General features: G+C 43.7%; 1 protein-coding gene across 12 annotated transcripts in view; it reads left to right on the top strand.

Annotated features, from left to right (window-relative positions):
- Positions 1-17720, top strand: part of LOC126416983 (sorbin and SH3 domain-containing protein 1) — a 1139715-nt gene that overhangs the window by 748861 nt on the left and 373134 nt on the right. For all 12 annotated transcript variants that reach the window (XM_050084918.1, XM_050084885.1, XM_050084932.1 and 9 more), the window contains 3 exons: positions 11253-11472; positions 15777-15866; positions 15949-16079. In XM_050084918.1, the coding sequence (XP_049940875.1) occupies positions 11253-11472; positions 15777-15866; positions 15949-16079 (441 nt within the window). The remainder of the gene's footprint in view (positions 1-11252; positions 11473-15776; positions 15867-15948; positions 16080-17720) is intronic.

Genomic DNA, 17720 nt, shown 5'->3' with positions numbered 1-17720 from the left:
CCGACAGACAGTAACCATTATCACAGTGAACTGACACGCCTTGTTAATTTCTGAGAAATATCGTTTAGGTGGTCAATTAAGTAACGTCAGGCCCATACTCCGAAAGCGAAGGTTGTGATTGTGACTGTGTTGTTATAAATGAAGGGGAGACAGAAGATGAAAACCACTGCTATCACGTAACCTACGAGCTTAACGTCCTCATTTGATGGATGGCTCATCACCATTAGCTCTTTAACTGCTGTGCACAAGTAAACTCGGCATACTCCACCTCTCCCCACACGTTCAGGACGTGTCTAAACGTCGCCCCTTTGTTTTCATGAAGCGCTACTGATGTGTTTACACGTCCTGTTCTACTGAACCCTCACTGTTGCGGAAGTTACTTCCAGTCTCGGTACATAAAAAAGTCTCGAACTATCTTACAACATGTGCGTCTATTTGCGTGCATCAGTTGCAAAAAAACTGGGTTTAGATATCTTGAACCGTTTATGAACTGTGATGATTTTTGTGACCATATGATTCGCAATGTGTAGGGATGCAAATGGGCGCGTCACGCTCGACCGTCTATCGGGTACAAAAATCAGTAACCTGAGACAGAGATGAGATATCGTTCTGCTCACAATTTTAAATAAAATTTCGATATCTTATCATCATTTCATATGCTGAAATGTGTGAGCTAAAATCAGCTATACGCGAAGTTTACGCAATGTTTTTAGAAAGAAATTCAGTCCTTTCTCAAGCGAAGATATCACTCTGTAAGGTATGCAAAAGTCATATTTTTTCGCCTAATAGTTTTCTTCAAGTCGGATGATACCTGTTGGAACACTGCATCTCAGCGCAGACGCCAGCATTTGGCGAGCAGTACAGCCACAACAAAAGCCACCTCAGCATGTAATGTAGAGAGCACATTTGTAACAGAAAAAGGGTTAGTGCCACACGCCGGCTGCGGTAGCCGAGTGGTTCTAGGCACTTCAGTCCGGAACCGCGCGACTGCTACGCTCGTAGGTTCGAATCCTGCCTCGGACATGGATGTGTGTGATGTCCTTAGGTTAGTTAGGTTTAAGTAGGTCTAAGTCTAGGGGACTGATGACCTCCGATGTAAGTCCCATAGTGCTTAGAGCCATTTGATGATGATGATGATGATGATGATGATGTTTGGTTTGTGGGGCGCTCAACTGCGCGGTTATCAGCGCCTGTACAAATACCCAACCTTTGCTCAGTCCAAACTCGCCATTTTCAGGAATGATCATGAAATGATGAGGACAACACGAACACCCAGTCATCTCGAGGCAGGTGAAAATCCCTGACCCCGCCGTGAATCGAACCCGGGGTCCCGTGCTCGGGAAGCGAGAACGCGACCGCGAGATCACGAGCTGCGGAATAGAGCTATTTGAATCTAACGGCGATACCAAGGGATGAAGTGATACGAGTCCCACCGAGCGCAGTTCCAACCAAGAAGCTGCCCGACTGGGTCACTGAGCGGGAGCCACTGAAGTGGGCTGCAAGTGATCATGTAGACGTTTCCCGCGACGCAGTTGCACCAGGCGTCTGTAACTACGTGTTTCCCGGCTTCCACCTGAAATCGTAACCCAGCAGTCTCCTAGGCTTGGGAACCCTGAGAAAAAGGATTCAAACAAGGGGTTCCCACGCCAGCAAGTAACAAGCGTTAGTCCTTTCCCCACAAAAAGCCTACAGGTAGCAACTGTTGATATTATCTGTACCAAAAAATCCAAAGAACCCACCATCCGGTCGACTTACAAAGGCAGACAAGTGCACTTCGATTAGTTCAGTGATGGTCTCGGAAATTCACCTCATGGGATCGGCCAGTTGTCACCGTCTCTCGGAAAAGAGATGAAAAGAGATCCCAGCCTACAAAACCTCATTTTCCTCACAGACACTTCCCTCGTTGTCAGTCACAGGTACGCCGAAACCACGACGGTCAGTTTTCGACCAGTGATTTAGAACTTTTTGCGTCACGGCCATCTGTAGTTAGCACAAGTAGCTCTCTTGTAGGACTTAAGTTTTTATGTGCAGACTTTCTGGGCTACCTACGTACTTGTTGTACAGTTGTTTATGCTGAAAGGCAGGAAGTACGTAACTACTAAACTTCAGTATCGGCTCCTTGGGATTTCGCTTCGTCAAAAGATTTTCTCAGCCGAGTACAGTACAGGTGTCACAGGTAAAACACGTAGCCACCTTAGTCTTCAGTGTTAAACTTGCAGCGCTGTGTGATCAAAAGTATCCGGACACCCCCTCAAAACATACGTTTTTCATGTTAGGTGCATTGTGCTGCCACCTACTGCCAGGTACTTCATATCAGCGACCTCAGTAGTCATTAGTCATTGTGGGAGAGCAGAATGGGGCGCTCCGTAGAACTCACGGACTTCGAACGTGGTCAGGTGATTGGGTGTCACTTGTGCCATACGTCTGTACGCGAGATCTGCACGCTCCTAAACATCCTGCGTCCACTGTTTCCGATGTGATAGAGAAGTGAAAACGTGAAGGGACACGTAAAGCACAAAAGCGTACGGGCCGTCCTCGTCTGTTGACTGACAGAGACTGTCGTAATGCGTAATAGGCAAACATCTATCCAGACCGTCACACAGGAATTCCAAACTGCATCAAGATCCACTGCATGTACTATGACAGTTAAGCGGGAGGTGAGAAAACTCGGATTTCATGGTCGAGCGGCTGTTTGTAAGCCACATATCACGCCGACAAATGTCAAACGACGCCTCGTTTGGTGTAAGGAGCGAAAACCTTGGGCCATTGAACAGTGGTAAAACATTGGGTGGAGTGACGAATCACGGTACACAATGTGGCGATCTGATGGCAGAGTGTGGGTATGGCGAGTGCCCGGTGAACCTAATCTGCCAGTGTGTGTATTGCGAACAGTAAAATTTGGAGGCGGTGGTGTTATGGTGTGGTCGGGTTTTTCATGGAGGGAGCTTGCACACCTTATTGTTTTGCGTGGCACTATCAGTGCCTAAATTGATGTTTTAAGCACCTTCTTGCTTCTTACTGTTGAACAGCAATTTGGGGATGGCGATTGCATCTTTCAACACGATCGATCACCTGTTCACAATGCACGACCTGTGGCGGAGTGGTCACACGACAATAACATCCCTGTAATGGGCTGCCCTGCACTGAGACCTAACCTGAATCCTATAGAACACCTTTGGTATGTTTTGGAACGGTGACTTCGTGCCAGGCCTCACCGACCGACATCGATACCTCTCTTCAGTGCAGCACTCCGTGAAGAATGGGCTGCCATTCCCCAAGAAACCTTCCAGCACATCGTTGAACGTATGCTGGCGAGAGTGGAAGCTGTCATCAAGGCTAAGGGTGGGCCAACACCATATTAAATTCCAGCATTACCGATTGAGAGCGCCGCGAACATTTAAGTCATCTTCAGCCAAGTGTCCGGATACTTTTGATCACATAATGTAGCTGTCGACTGCTGGCAACGCCTAAAGATAGCGCACAGCCCTTCCAGTCACATCAGTAGTTTTGTTCAAATTTCCCTACAGATACAACGCAGAATTTATTGGCAGCCATCTTAAGTCGTCTCCGCCACAGGATTTGTATAAACGGATGAAAACGAGCTTTTTATTTGAAAATATGGATTGTAATCCAGATATACTCTGGGTGAGGAACATTCATTGACAACATTCAAGACTGTTTGTTACTCGATAAATAAATTTAGACGTAAATGTACGATTACTACATATTTAGCACCTCCAGGCCCCAAGTGGTGTTTCTTCTGAAGATGTGCCCAACAAAACTATACGATCTAGATAGGAGACCGACACATTAAAGTTCATGAGACTGTTGAGGTACTGTATGAAGTACTGCTTGTCAGAAGGAAGATGGAAGATTAGAGTTTAGCGTCCCATGGACGAGTAGGTCATCAGAGATTTTGAACACCTACTAATCATAAACCTATGTATCTTGCTGGGCCATTACATCCTTAACTCGCCTTCTCTGCACCTCCATGCCTTATCCATCCTCTCCTGCCAGATCTTCAACCGAATTCCACTAACCAACGATTAAATCCGTCCCAAGATGTACACCACCTTCGATCTCTAGGCAGAAACGCTCCACCTCACTCCATAATTCCATTTTCGTCCCTCACCCACCCTGTCCCCTTCGTAACTATTGGTGGCTTCCTGGGGTTCCACAGGGCCTCATTGTCACACTCACCATTTCACCTCCATCATGAACATGGTCGTTTTCATATATCTCCAGCATCAGCTTTTTACCATAGCAGCATTAACATCGCCATCATCATCATCATCATCATCACTGATTATATTTTAACTGTTGTATGAAACAATCCAAAAAGTTTTAAAAATCAGAAAATCTGTCCACCAATGTATGCTTTTTTTTAAAACAGAATTTATTACCATTTGTTTTATACTTGGTATTAAAAAGAGTTCTCCATACTTTTAGAGATAATAGTATGGACCAAAATAAGTCAACAATATCCAGTTAATATGTGCTCTAAAATGCATGCCTTATGAGCTATGAGCGCTTGTTTATCTTCGCTACTATGAAACACGTGTCATCTACTGCAAGCTCTTTGCTATTACGAACGACCTAAAGAATACCATAAAAAATGAGGTTTGTCAGTTTTCACAACCAGCATGTATGGGCTGATGCAAATGCACACGCAGTTGATGAAGCGTAGCATCAGCGCCGATTTTCAATTGCTGAAGGGGCAGGAATTATTTGCGATAAACTAGACCGTACGTACTACCAAACAGGTTCAGTGGTGCGAGGTATCGTCTGTTCCTATCGGACGATGTGCCTGCCCTGCTAGAGGAGGAACCGTTGCAAAACTGGCTGGAGATGATGTTCATGCATGACGAAGCACCAGACCATTTTCTCCCAAAGTCCGAGAGCACCTCGTACAGACATTCAATCAGCCATGGATTGTTTGGAGAGGTCTAGGCCATTGGCCACCTCATTCCCCCGATCTTAATTCCTTGGTATTTTGGTTATGAGGGGGGGGGGGGGGGGAATCTGAATTCTTTTGTGTGTGCGATGTTTCCACAACTCTCTAAGACTCTCCAGCACGCTCTAAAGCTCTCTTATACGAGACACTCACAGAAGCGCTAGGATACCGAAAATTGTGCGGAAGATGGCCCCCAAACAGCTGACACAGTAGCACCAGGAAAATCGGGTTAATAGCGCCCGCGACTTCTTAAGCGACTTGAATTGGAGGGTGAGGATTATCTGAGGTCTATTCTGACTCGAGATGAAACGTGGGTGGCTCATTACACGCGCGAGAGAAAAACACAGTCGCCACAGTGGCGTCGCACCAACTGCTCATCTGCCAAAAAATTCAAATCAACAATTCAGGCCAAAAAATCATGAGGAGCATTCAAAACAAAAGGGGGGAATGCTAGCAAGAGGAGTGCGCTTGTTGCACAACACCCGTCCTCATACAACCTTAGCCACCAAGGTACCTTAGCGACCAAGGCACTCCTGGACTCATTTGGTTGGGATGTTTTGAATGCCCCCCCCCCCCCCCCTCTTCGTATTCTCATGACTTGGCAACTCCTATTATCATCTTTTCACCTTCCTGAAGGCCCACATGGGTGGAATTAAATTTTCAGCCGACGATCAGGTGCAGAAAGAGGAACTAAGTGGGAGAAGGAGTTTTAAAGTTATTTGTTTAAATTTATTTTAGTGAAAGTGGAGCTGTAATGTTGATTGTGTCTTTTAGTGTTAAATTGTCGGTTAAATGCCAAACGTTGGGCTTCCTGATTTGAATTGTGCGCGTGCCAGTACTTAGAGCCGATAGCTTGCGCAACGCTAACTGTTGGTGAAAAAATTCAACTGCGACAATCCATAGAAAAACCTAACTGTGAGAATTCTAAGAAAATCGTGCGTTGTCTGTAATTGTTATCACAAAATCTGATTATGAACTTTGATGAAACTGATAACTTTGAATCTAAAATTGGTCCCTGTAAAATTTAATTAAAGAAAGAATCTGTCTTCTACACTATTTTGCTTATCTGGGTCGCAATGGATTACGCTGAGCAAACTCCTCTCGTAGCTACAGCGCATCTCGATTAACAGAGCTGCGAATTACTACTGGGGCACAACAAGGTGAAATGCGTACTCTAAAAATATTGCTGTCATTCTTGATTCGTACTTTTTGATAATGGTTTTAAATAAATTGAAAGCTAATTGATTCTTGGGATGTGGACAATTACTCGGGATTAAATGAACTCAATAGCAATATCATTTGACTTAATAACATATAACGAAACTACAATAATAGTTAAGCTTTCTCTGTTACAACGTAACTATAATCCGAGGCTTGCAAAAGTTAAACTTCGCGTTTATAATCTTTCACTGAACAAAATTCCAAAATCTAATTCTTAAATCCATTTTGATCGATAAAACATAACAAAAAAATAAAAAGCAAAAATGTTCATGATCTGTATGTCTGACTAATCAAGAATCCTGTATTATCAAACCGCTGCCGCAAATAAAACAAAATTAATCATTACGTGTACTCCATTTTTCACAAATATTAAAATCCTACCAATGTAAGAGTCAATTCCTCTTCTTTCCAAAATAAATCTTCTGTTAATCCACAGTATAATTCCCAAAAATCTCCATTGTTTGCTACGTATTGTTGTTGTTGTTGTGGTCTTCAGTCCTGAGACTGGTTTGATGCAGCTCTCCATGCTACTCTATCCTGTCCAAGCTGCTTCATATCCCAGTACGTACTGCACCCTACATCCTTCTGAATCTGCTTAGTGTATTCGTCTCTTGGTCCCCCTCTACGATTTTTACTCTCCACGCTGCCCTCCAATACTAAATTGGTGATCCCTTGATGCCTCAGAACATGTCCTACCAACCGGTCCCTTCTTCTAGTCAAGTTGTGCCACAAACTCCTCTTCTCCCCAATTCTATTCAATACCTCCTATTAGTTATGTGATCTACCCATCTAATCTTCAGCATTCTTCTGTAGCACCACATTTCGAAAGCTTCTATTCTCTTCTAGTCCAAACTATTTATCGTCCATGTTTCACTTCCATACATGGCTACACTCCATACAAATACTTTCAGAAACGACTTCCTGACACTTAAATCGATACTCGATGTTAACAAATTTCTCTTCTTCAGAAACACTTTCCTTGCCATTGCCAGTCTACATTTTATATCCTCTCTACTTCGACCATCATCAGTTATTTTGCTCCCCAAATAGCAAAACTCCTTTACTACTTTAAGCGTCTCATTTCCTAATCTAATTCCCTCAACATCACTCGACTTAATTCGACTACATTCCATTATCCTCGTTTTGCTTTTGGTGATGTTCATCTTATATCCTCCTTTCAAGACACTGACCATTCCGTTCAACTGCTCTTCCAAGTCCTCTGCTGTCTCTGACTAAATTACAATGTCATCGGCGAACCTCAAAGTTTTTATTTCTTCTCCATGGATCTTAATGCCTACTCTGAATTTTTCTTTTGTTTCCTTTACTGCTTACTCAATATACAGATTGAATAACATCGGGCTTCCCTTTCATACCCCTCGACTCTTGTAACTGCCATCTGCTTTCTGTACAAAACCATAACTCGACTGTTCATATCTAATACCAAAGCACAACTTTCCGTCTCCTCTCCTTTCCTGGCGATGAACAGATAAATCTGGTGCGCATCTTCACAGAGCAAAGGTCACGTCCAACTCATCGCTGTGCAGCGCAGCTTCCTTGTCCATGCTCTGCGTCCATGGCTGAGCAATCGAAAATTTACAAGCGCCATTCCAGACATTCAAAATAAGAAAAATACCTACGAAAATCTGCGCGCACGCGCGGGCCCACACACACACACACACACACACACACACACACACACACCTGTCAGGCTGGCGGGTGAGTTCTTTGAGAATAGGATACAGAAGCTTGTTTCACGATTCACAGCATGCACTGAATGAGATGGCGAATATGTGGAAAAATAGTGTATCAACAGCATCGTGATTTTTTTTTCCCAAATAAACTTTTCCAAAAAATATAACAATCTGTACACTTACTCTCTCAACGTACCTCCCACTACCACCTCTAGAAATGTGAAATACATTTTTAACATTATCTTCGCCGGCCGATGTGGCCGAGCGATTCTAGGCGCTTCAGTCTGGAACTGCGAGACCGCTACGGTCGCAGGTTCGAATCCTGCCTCGGGCATACATACGAGTGATGTCCTTAGGTTAGTAGTTCTAAGTCTAGGGCACTGATGTCCGCCCCAGTAGCTGAGTGGTCAGCGTGACGGATTGCCGTCCTCTGGGCCCGGGTTCGATTCCCGGCTGGGTCGGAGATTTTCTCCGCTCGGGGACTGGGTGTTGTGTTGTGTTCATCATCATTTCATCCCCATCCGGCGTGCAGGTCGCCCAATGTGGCGCCGAATGTAATAAGACCTGCGATATGGCGGCCGGACCTGCCCCGCGAGGGGGCTCCCGGCCAATGACGCCAAACGCTCATTTCCATAGGGCACTGATCACCTCCGATGTTAAGTCCCACAGTGCTCAGACCCATTTGAACCATTTAACACAGGGGTTAACAACTGGCAGCGTCTGCTCAGGCCCGTGCTCGCGAGCAGGTGCAAGGTCGCGGAGTAGCGTGGGAGGGGAGGGAGGGGAAATGCGTGCGCACGTTGAATAGGGCCGCAGCGTGCCTATTGAATTTGCGCCGACTGTGTAACGTTTGAAGTACTACAATCAGCTCAGATAACAGTCACTTCGCTGGTTAAGAATCATGTCAAGTCGCCGTTGTGTAATCCCAACCACGCTTTCGCAGTTCAACACCCACTGGGAGGAATTGTATCTGTTTACAGAAAAAGATGGTGTTGCAAAATGTTTAGTATGTCACAAAACGCTGAATTCTTTTAGGAAATTTAATTTGCAGCGACATTATATGTCGTACCACGCGAAAGACTACGGAAGTGGAAAATGTGATGGACCAGATTGTGCACAGGAAGTTATTAAACTTAAAAGGAAGCCATCCGCAGAAGATCTGGACGACGAAGAAAAATCAACTGAGGCAGCTCTCAGAGTGAGCTACAAAATTGCTTTGCTTTTAGCAAAATCCCTGCGCCCCTTCACTGATGGCGATTTAATAAAAGAATGTTTGGTAGTTGCAGCGGAACATTTGTGTCCATCTCAAGTTGAACAGTTTCGGATTGTGCCATTATCTAACATGACCATTATGCGTCGCATACAGGACATGGCAGACGACGTCCAGAGCCAGCTTGCAAATATCTGTAAAGATTTTATGGCGTATTCTCTAGCTCTGGACGAAAGTGTTGATATCACTGGAACAGCGCAGCTTGCCATATTTATTAGAGGTGTTAATAGAGATCTTCAGGTGAGGGAGGAGCTCCTCGATGTAGTAGCCATGAAGAACACTACAACCGGAGGTGATATTTTAAGTAGTGTTGAAGAAAGTGTTGAAAATATAGAACTGTTGTGGAATTCTTTAGTTTCAGTGTCTACAGACGGTGCACCAGCGGTGACACGGAACAAATCAGGTTTCGTTGCGCTGTTGAAGGAGAAAATGCAAAAACTGACCGTGCCGAATGAAATAAGGGGCGTTCAGTGTGTGATCCACCAGGAAAACTTATGTGCAAAGAGTATCACTCTAAAAAATGTGATGAGTGTTGTGGTTCGTGCAACCAATTATATAAGGAAGAATAGGCTACAATACAGGCAATTTAAAAGCTTTCTTGAGGATGTAGAAAGCCAGTATGGTAGCCTGCCTTATTACAGCGAGGTCCGCTGACTTAGTCGTGGCGAATTTTTAAATCGATTTTTTTCCCTAATAGATGAGATAAATATGTTCATGGAAATAAATAACAAGTGTGTTCCTGAATTGAAAGAGCCTTCATGGAACTGTGATCTCGCGTCCTTAGCAGATTTAACTAGCCATCTGAATGCTTTGAACATTTCACTACAAGGTAAAGATCTGCTAATTACTCATTTCATAGATCGAATACGAGCTTTTAAAATGAAATTGACACTTTGGGTGAGTCAGCTGGAAACAGGAAATCTAGCTCATTTTCCTAAAGTATCATCCATGCAAGATGTTCACAAATACTGTGAACGTTATTCACATAGTTTAGTTGCCTATAAAGAAGAATTTGATCAAAGCTTTCAAGATCTGACAGCACTAGACAGTGATTTTGACCTGTTCTCCTCTCCATATTCAGCGAATATTGAAGAGATTCGTCCTGATCTGCAACTAGAAATTGTTGACCTGCAGTGTGACAGAGAATACAGAGACAAATTTGAGAACAAGAAAAACATTTTGGAATTCTACAGACACTTCCCTCAGGATAGATTTGCACAAACTGGCGGCTACAATAATATCAATGTTCGGTTCCACGTATGTTTGTGAACAACTGTTCCCTGCAATGAAATGTAACAAGACGCGCCTGAGAAACGCATTGTCTGATCGAAATTTAAACTGCACGCTGCGCCTACAATGCGCAAGGACATTACTTCGAACATAGACGCAATTGTAAAGAGCAAAAAGTACAAGATAACCAAGAATCCCACACTTCAGTGACACCTTTTATTGTGTAACAGTTCACAAATTAATACGAATGTAGATGCATACACTAAGCTAATAAAATTATGTGGCACGTGTACATTCTCCTTTATTTGTTTCATTTGTCGCAGTAATAATTCGTGAGTGATATCCTTGCGGGTGGCCGCGGATTTACATTGACTGGCGGCAGCCGTTGTGTGCACCACGTGACTCTCCCCACTCTCCGCTCTAGTCCGGTAGTGGGGGTAGCGTGCTCGCGCTGCTCCGTGCTCGCGCCTTGCTGCTCACAGCTTGCTCCGCGAGCACGTATGTTGTGAAGCCCTGATTTAACATTATCTTGTGTTAAAATTTTGTCAAACATGTAAAAATATTGCCTCTGTTGTCAGCCCTGCCCTCCCCCTCACAGCCCCCCACTCAGTTCGTGTCTTGATTACAGGTTCTAGTGAAAACCTTTAGGACTATGTTCCGGGATCTCCCACACCAACCGGGCCACTCTGCTGACTTTGCATTCGTTTTTACGTGTGAACTTTCCTCGTTCTGTGTCAATAGACAGTGCACCTAGAAAGTGCACGGATTGGTGATCTTCATTCCGTGCTTTTAGAGAGATTTTCTGTAGTCACTCTGTCTTTCACTCTAACCCCAACTAGAGTCAGTAGGGGTGAGAGATGTCATAGAGAAGGTGCTCGTGTTGCAGGAAGCACAGCCAGAGTCCCGCCAGCAGCAGCAGGCAGAGCCGGTGCGGCCGCCATGGGAGCAGCAGCAGCAGCAGCAGCAGCAGCAGCAGGGCCTGGAGCAGCAGGCGGCAGGTAGCGGGCGCCTCGTGCAGAGCCAGAGCGCGCCCGTGGGCGGCCTGTCGGGGCTGGCGCTGCCGCGGGCGCCCAACCCCACCGTCACCCTGCTGCAGAAGGCCCGAGGTCAGTCCCTCACCTCACTGGTCAGCCGACCACGGCAGGGGAGCGAGTACGAGTCAAGTGTTGAGGGTTGCATACTTTAGAAATCAAGGCGCTGCTGGGGAACAATCAAGAATGGGGTGCCACAAGGTTCGGTCTTGGGTCCTCTGCTGTTCTTAATATACAGGGTACTCCATTGATACTGACTGGACCAAATATCTCGCGAAATAAGCGTCAAACGAAAAAACTGCAAAGAACGAAGCTTGTCTAGCTTCTACATCTACATCTACATTTATACTCCGCAAGCCACCCAACGGTGTGTGGCGGAGGGCACTTTACGTGCCACTGTCATTACCTCCCTTTCCTGTTCCAGTCGCGTATGGTTCGCGGGAAGAACGACTGTCTGAAAGCCTCCGTGCGCGCTCTAATCTCTCCAATTTTACATTCGTGATCTCCTCGGGAGGTATAAGTAGGGGGAAGCAATATATTCGATACCTCATCCAAAAACGCACCCTCTCGAAACCTGGCGCGCAAGCTACACCGCGATGCAGAGCCCCTCTCTTGCAGAGTCTGCCACTTGAGTTTATTAAACATCTCCGTAACGCTATCACGGTTACCAAATAACCCTGGGACGAAACGCGCCGCTCTTCTTTGGATCTCCTCTATCTCCTCCGTCAAACCGATCTGGTACGGATCCCACACTGATGAGCAATACTCAAGTATAGGTCCTTTGTTGATGGACTACATTTTCTAAGCACTCTCCCAATGAATCTCAACCTGGTACCCGCCTTACCAACAATTAATTTTATATGATCATTCCACTTCAAATCGTTCCGCACGCATACTCCCAGATATTTTACAGTAGTGACTGCTACCAGTGTTTGTTCCGCTATCATATAATCATACAGTAAAGGATCCTTCTTTCTATGTACTCGCAATACATTACATTTGTCTATGTTAAGGGACAGTTGCCACTCCCTGCACCAAGTGCCTATCCGCTGCAGATCTTCCTGCATTTCGCTACAATTTTCTAATGCTGCAACTTCTCTGTATACTACAGCATCATCCGCGAAAAGCCGCATGGAACTTCCGACACTATCTACTAGGTCATTTATATATATTGTGAAAAGCAATGGTCCCATAACACTCCCCTGTGGCACGCCAGAGGTTACTTTAACGTCTGTAGATGTCTCTCCATTGATAACAACATGCTGTGTTCTGTTTGCTAAAAACTCTTCAATCCAGCCACACAGCTGGTCTGATATTCCGTAGGCTCTTACTTTGTTTATCAGGCGACAGTGCGGAACTGTATCGAATGCCTTTCGGAAGTCAAGAAAAATAGCATCTACCTGGGAGCCTGTATCTAATATTTTCTGGGTCTCATGAACACATAAAGCGAGTTGCGTCTCACACGATCGCTGTTTCCGGAATCCATGTTGATTCCTACATAGTAGATTCTGGGTTTCCAAAAACGACATGATACTCGAGCAAAAAACATGTTCTAAAATTCTACAACAGATCGACGTCAGAGATATAGGTCTATAGTTTTGCGCATCTGCTCGACGACCCTTCTTGAAGACTGGGACTACCTGTGCTCTTTTCCAATCATTTGGAACCCTCCGTTCCTCTAGAGACTTGCGGTACACGGCTGTTAGAAGGGGGGCAAGTTCTTTCGCGTACTCTGTGTAGAATCGAACTGGTATCCCGTCAGGTCCAGTGGACTTTCCTCTATTGAGTGATTCCAGTTGCTTTTCTATTCCTTGGATACTTATTTCGATGTCAGCCATTTTTTCGTTTGTGCGAGGATTTAGAGAAGGAACTGCAGTGCGGTCTTCCTCTGTGAAACAGCTTTGGAAAAAGGTGTTTAGTATTTCAGCTTTACGCGTGTCATCCTCTGTTTCAATGCCATCATCATCCCGGAGTGCCTGGATATGCTGTTTCGAGCCACTTACTGATTTAACGTAAGACCATAACTTCCTAGGATTTTCTGTCAAGTCGGTACATAGAATTTTACTTTCGAATTCACTGAACGCTTCACGCATAGCCCTCCTTACGCCAACTTTGACATCGTTTAGCTTCTGTTTGCTGAGAGGTTTCGGCTGCGTTTAAACTTGGAGTGAAGCTCTCTTTGCTTTCGCAGTAGTTTCCTAACTTCGTTGTTGTACCACGGTGGGTTTTTCCCGTCCCTCACAGTTTTACTCGGCTCGTACCTGTCTAAAACGCATTTTACGATTGCCTTGAACTTTTTCCATAAACACTCAACATTGTCAGTGTCGGAACAGAAATTTTCGTTTTGATCTGTTAGGTAGTCTGAAATCTGCCTTCTATTACTCTTGCTAAACAGATAAACCTTCCTCCCTTTTTTTTTATATTCCTATTAACTTCCATATTCAGGGATGCTGCAACGGCCTTATGATCACTGATTCTCTGTTCTGCACTTAAAGAGTCGAAAAGTTCGGGTCTGTTTGTTATCAGTAGGTCCAAGATGTTGTCTCCATTACTCGGTTCTCTGTTTAATTGCTCGAGGTAATTTTCGGATAGTGCACTCAGTATAATGTCACTCGATGCTCTGTCCCTACCACCCGTCCTAAACATCTGAGTGTCCCAGTCTATATCTGGTAAATTGAAATCTCCACCTAAGACTATAACATGCTGAGAAAATTTATGTGAAAGGTATTCCAAATTTTCTCTCAGTTGTTCTGCCACTAATGCTGCTGAGTCTGGAGGTCGGTAAAAGGAGCCAAAAGGGGGAAACCAGATGGCGCTATGGTTGGCCCGCTAGATGGCGCTATCATAGGTCAAACGGATATCAACTGCGTTTTTTTAAACAGGAATCCCCATTTTTATTACATCGCCATAGGAAATCACCATACATTGCACCATTTAGATTGCCATCGATAAAATGGGGGCCAATTATCCTTCCGCTCATAATGCCACACCATACATTAACCCGCCAAGGTCGCTGATGTTCCACTTGTCGCAACCATCGTGGATTTTCCGTTGCCCAATAGTCCATATTATGCCGGTTCACGTTACCGCTGTTGGTGAATGACGCTTCGTCGCTAAATAGAACGCGTGCAGAAAATCTGTCATAGTCCCGTAATTTCTCTTGTGCCCAGTGGCAGAACTGTACACGACGTTCAAAGCCGTCGCCATGCAATTCCTGGTGCATAGAAATATGGTACGGGTGCAATCGAAGTTGATGTAGCATTCTCAACACCGACGTTTTTGAGATTCCCGATTCTCGCGCAGTTTGTCTACTACTGATGTGTGGATTAGCCGCGACCTACGGTACTCAGGCATCATCATTTTTTGCAGGTCGTGGTTGGCGTTTCACGTGTGGCTGAACACTTCCTGTTTCCTTAAATAACGTAACTTTGCGGCGAACGGTCCGGACACTTGGATGATGTCGTCCAGGATACCGAGCAGCATACATAGCACTCGCCCGTTGGCTATTTTCATCACAATAGCCATACATCTACACGTTATCGACCTTTTCCGCAATTGGTAAACGGTCCATTTTAACAAGGATAATGTATCACGAAGCAAATACCGTCCACACTGGCGGAATGTTACGTGATACCACCTACTTACATGCTTGTGACTATTACAGCGCCACCTATAACAAAGCGAAAAAAGTGGTCCAACTTAAACATTCATATTTCTTTACGTACTACACGAATATGTAATAAAAATGGGGGTTCCTATTTAAAAAAAACACAGTTGAAATCCGTTTGACCTATGGCAGCGCCATCTAGCGCGCCAACCATAGCTTCCCCTTCAAGCTAGACGAGTTTCGTTCTTTGTAGTTTTTTCGTTTGATGCTTATTTTGTGAGATATATCAATGGACCACCCTGTATAAAGATATATATGTTTACAATCCTTACACACACACACACACACACACACATATATATATATATATATATATATATATATATATATATATATATATATTGTGTGTGTGTGTGTGTGTGTGTGTGTGTGTGTGTAACGATTATAAACATTTGCGTTCACGCTTCAAAATTTCCAATCCGTTTCATACCGTTGCGTTTGTAAACATCTCTTTTCTACGTGGCAAAAAAATAAGCTGATTTGAAAACCTGCAATACAAGCTGCTGTTTAAAATTATACGCTTACGTATTTTGTATGTATACATCCTAAAGATGAGAATCTAAATGCATGTGATTGACAACCAAAGAACCTTTCATTTACATGCGGTGGTGCGTTCCTATATCCACGTTTCTGTATATACTCTGCAAGCAACTGTACAGTGTTTGACGCAAGGTAACCTTACTGTTAGTATTTTGTTTGTTCTTTTTTACAGAAGGTCAGTTGCCTCGTGGAGCCCTGTACCTGGATCACAAGATGTCCTCCAAGGAGAGCGATAAACCTATTATAGGACAGAACGAAATCTGTAAGTTTTAACTTTCTACCACATTCTTAATTATCTAATGTGGACTGTGTGCTATAGCAATACGACTTTCCCTTCATTCCAGTATATTCTGTCAAGAGTGAGTACGAGAAGGAAGTGGAAGGACACAGGAAGAAGATTGTGGAACTGGGGCCACGCAAATTCGATGGTATTGGGCCTACGACGAAGGACGGGATACCCATCGTGCTGCGATCGGTACGTCACAGTGATTCCCTTCTCATGGTCCACAAACAAAGGCATTTCCACACGATGGCTCTTTTGAGGTTAAAAGAAATCAGTTAAAAAAATATTGTTTGAAATAAGTCGTTTTAATGTTTCTTAAAGCATTTGTCTTTGAAATTTATACTCTTATTCTTGCGTTCAAAACACTACCGGAAAGATTTTTTTCGCTCTGATTTGGTACATCAAAAACACGGTAGACGAATTCAACAGATCAGTGCGATGATGGAAATCTCTACACACGCATTTCTTGTTTGACGTAAGGGAACAAAAAGACGTCCTGAGCACAACAAATCATGTGAATAGGGTCAAAGAGACCATAATTCTAGGCTTTTCTCCGTCTCATAATCAATCTTCGACGACCTTTGTGGAAACTAGTGTTCTCTTGATGAAGGATAATGCATCTTTTTTAGTTATTTTATGCTGATTTTACCAATTGGTTGTGGCATACGAAGTTTTTGATACCATCCAGCATTAACTGTTCTTCGATCCTCTAAAGCAACGGTTGCGACATTTTCATTATAGTCAGCGCTTTTCAAACCTTCTGAGTCCACTGCTCCCTTGACGTGCATATAAACAACCGTGGCTGCTTTTGTACATGACATCGAACTCGAAGTGTGAAGTAAATTAAATTTCTACAAAATCAATAAAAGTAGTTAATTCTATATTAACAGTTGACATAACACAGTTTAACCAACTATTAATGTTGTTATATCTTATTCTTGCAAAGAAATCAATGGGAAGGATGAGCTTGCTTATTCGTCATCAGTTCTGCAAGTCTTGGCACAAGAATGGAAATTGCAACTCTCATCTCTTTCTCCAGATTCATTCGCGATCTGTATTTCGTAGTGATGACTGCCGGTACTGCAAAACCTACCTCACATAAGTAGGATATTGCAAGAAGTATCGAAAAACTCATAGGGCCTTGTTACCCACTTGTGGATACTCCTGCTTCACGAAGCTCCAAAACTAAAACAAGGATGACGAAAGGAACTGATTTCATGTGGAGTCTGAAGAAATATCAGTAAATTCATAGCATTCTTCAGCCGTTAGTGCTGACGGAAGTTCTATACTGAAGGGATATTTGATGCAGTTGTGTTGATCAGCTTGGTTCGGAAAGTACTTCAGAAAGTAATCAGTGAATTCATTTAAATGATCCTCAAACACATATTTCAGTTATTTACTCAATTGAAAGTCATTGTCTTTAAAACAGTGTGAAGAGCAGAGAAAACGTAATGTATAGCTTTATCGTCCAAACTTTTTTCCACAGTTTTCTTTCTGAAGGCTGAAGTTTTTTCTGATAGTTCCAGAACGTTTGTTTCATTACATATAAGAGATGCATTCACTGAGTTGAGTTTATTGAAGATGTCACAAAGATTCGCTAGCTTTAAAAAAAGTAATTGTTTACTAATTTCTCGGAACTCAAATGTTTCTGTTGAACAAGGTTGCAAAATGATTTAGATAAGATATTTGTATTGTGCAATAAGCACACAAATCTAAAGGCTGTAAATTCAATTAAATACTTAGGGATTACAATTTCAAACAACTTAAATTGGAACGATCACGTAGATAATGTTGTGGTTAGAGCAAACCAAAGACTGCGATTCATTGGCAGAA

This window comes from Schistocerca serialis, chromosome 1, assembly GCF_023864345.2.
Source record: "Schistocerca serialis cubense isolate TAMUIC-IGC-003099 chromosome 1, iqSchSeri2.2, whole genome shotgun sequence".
Classification (NCBI taxonomy): Eukaryota; Metazoa; Arthropoda; class Insecta; order Orthoptera; family Acrididae; genus Schistocerca; species Schistocerca serialis.
The sequence above is the reverse complement of the archived record's forward strand: the minus strand, read 5'-3'. Positions and strand labels throughout refer to the sequence as shown.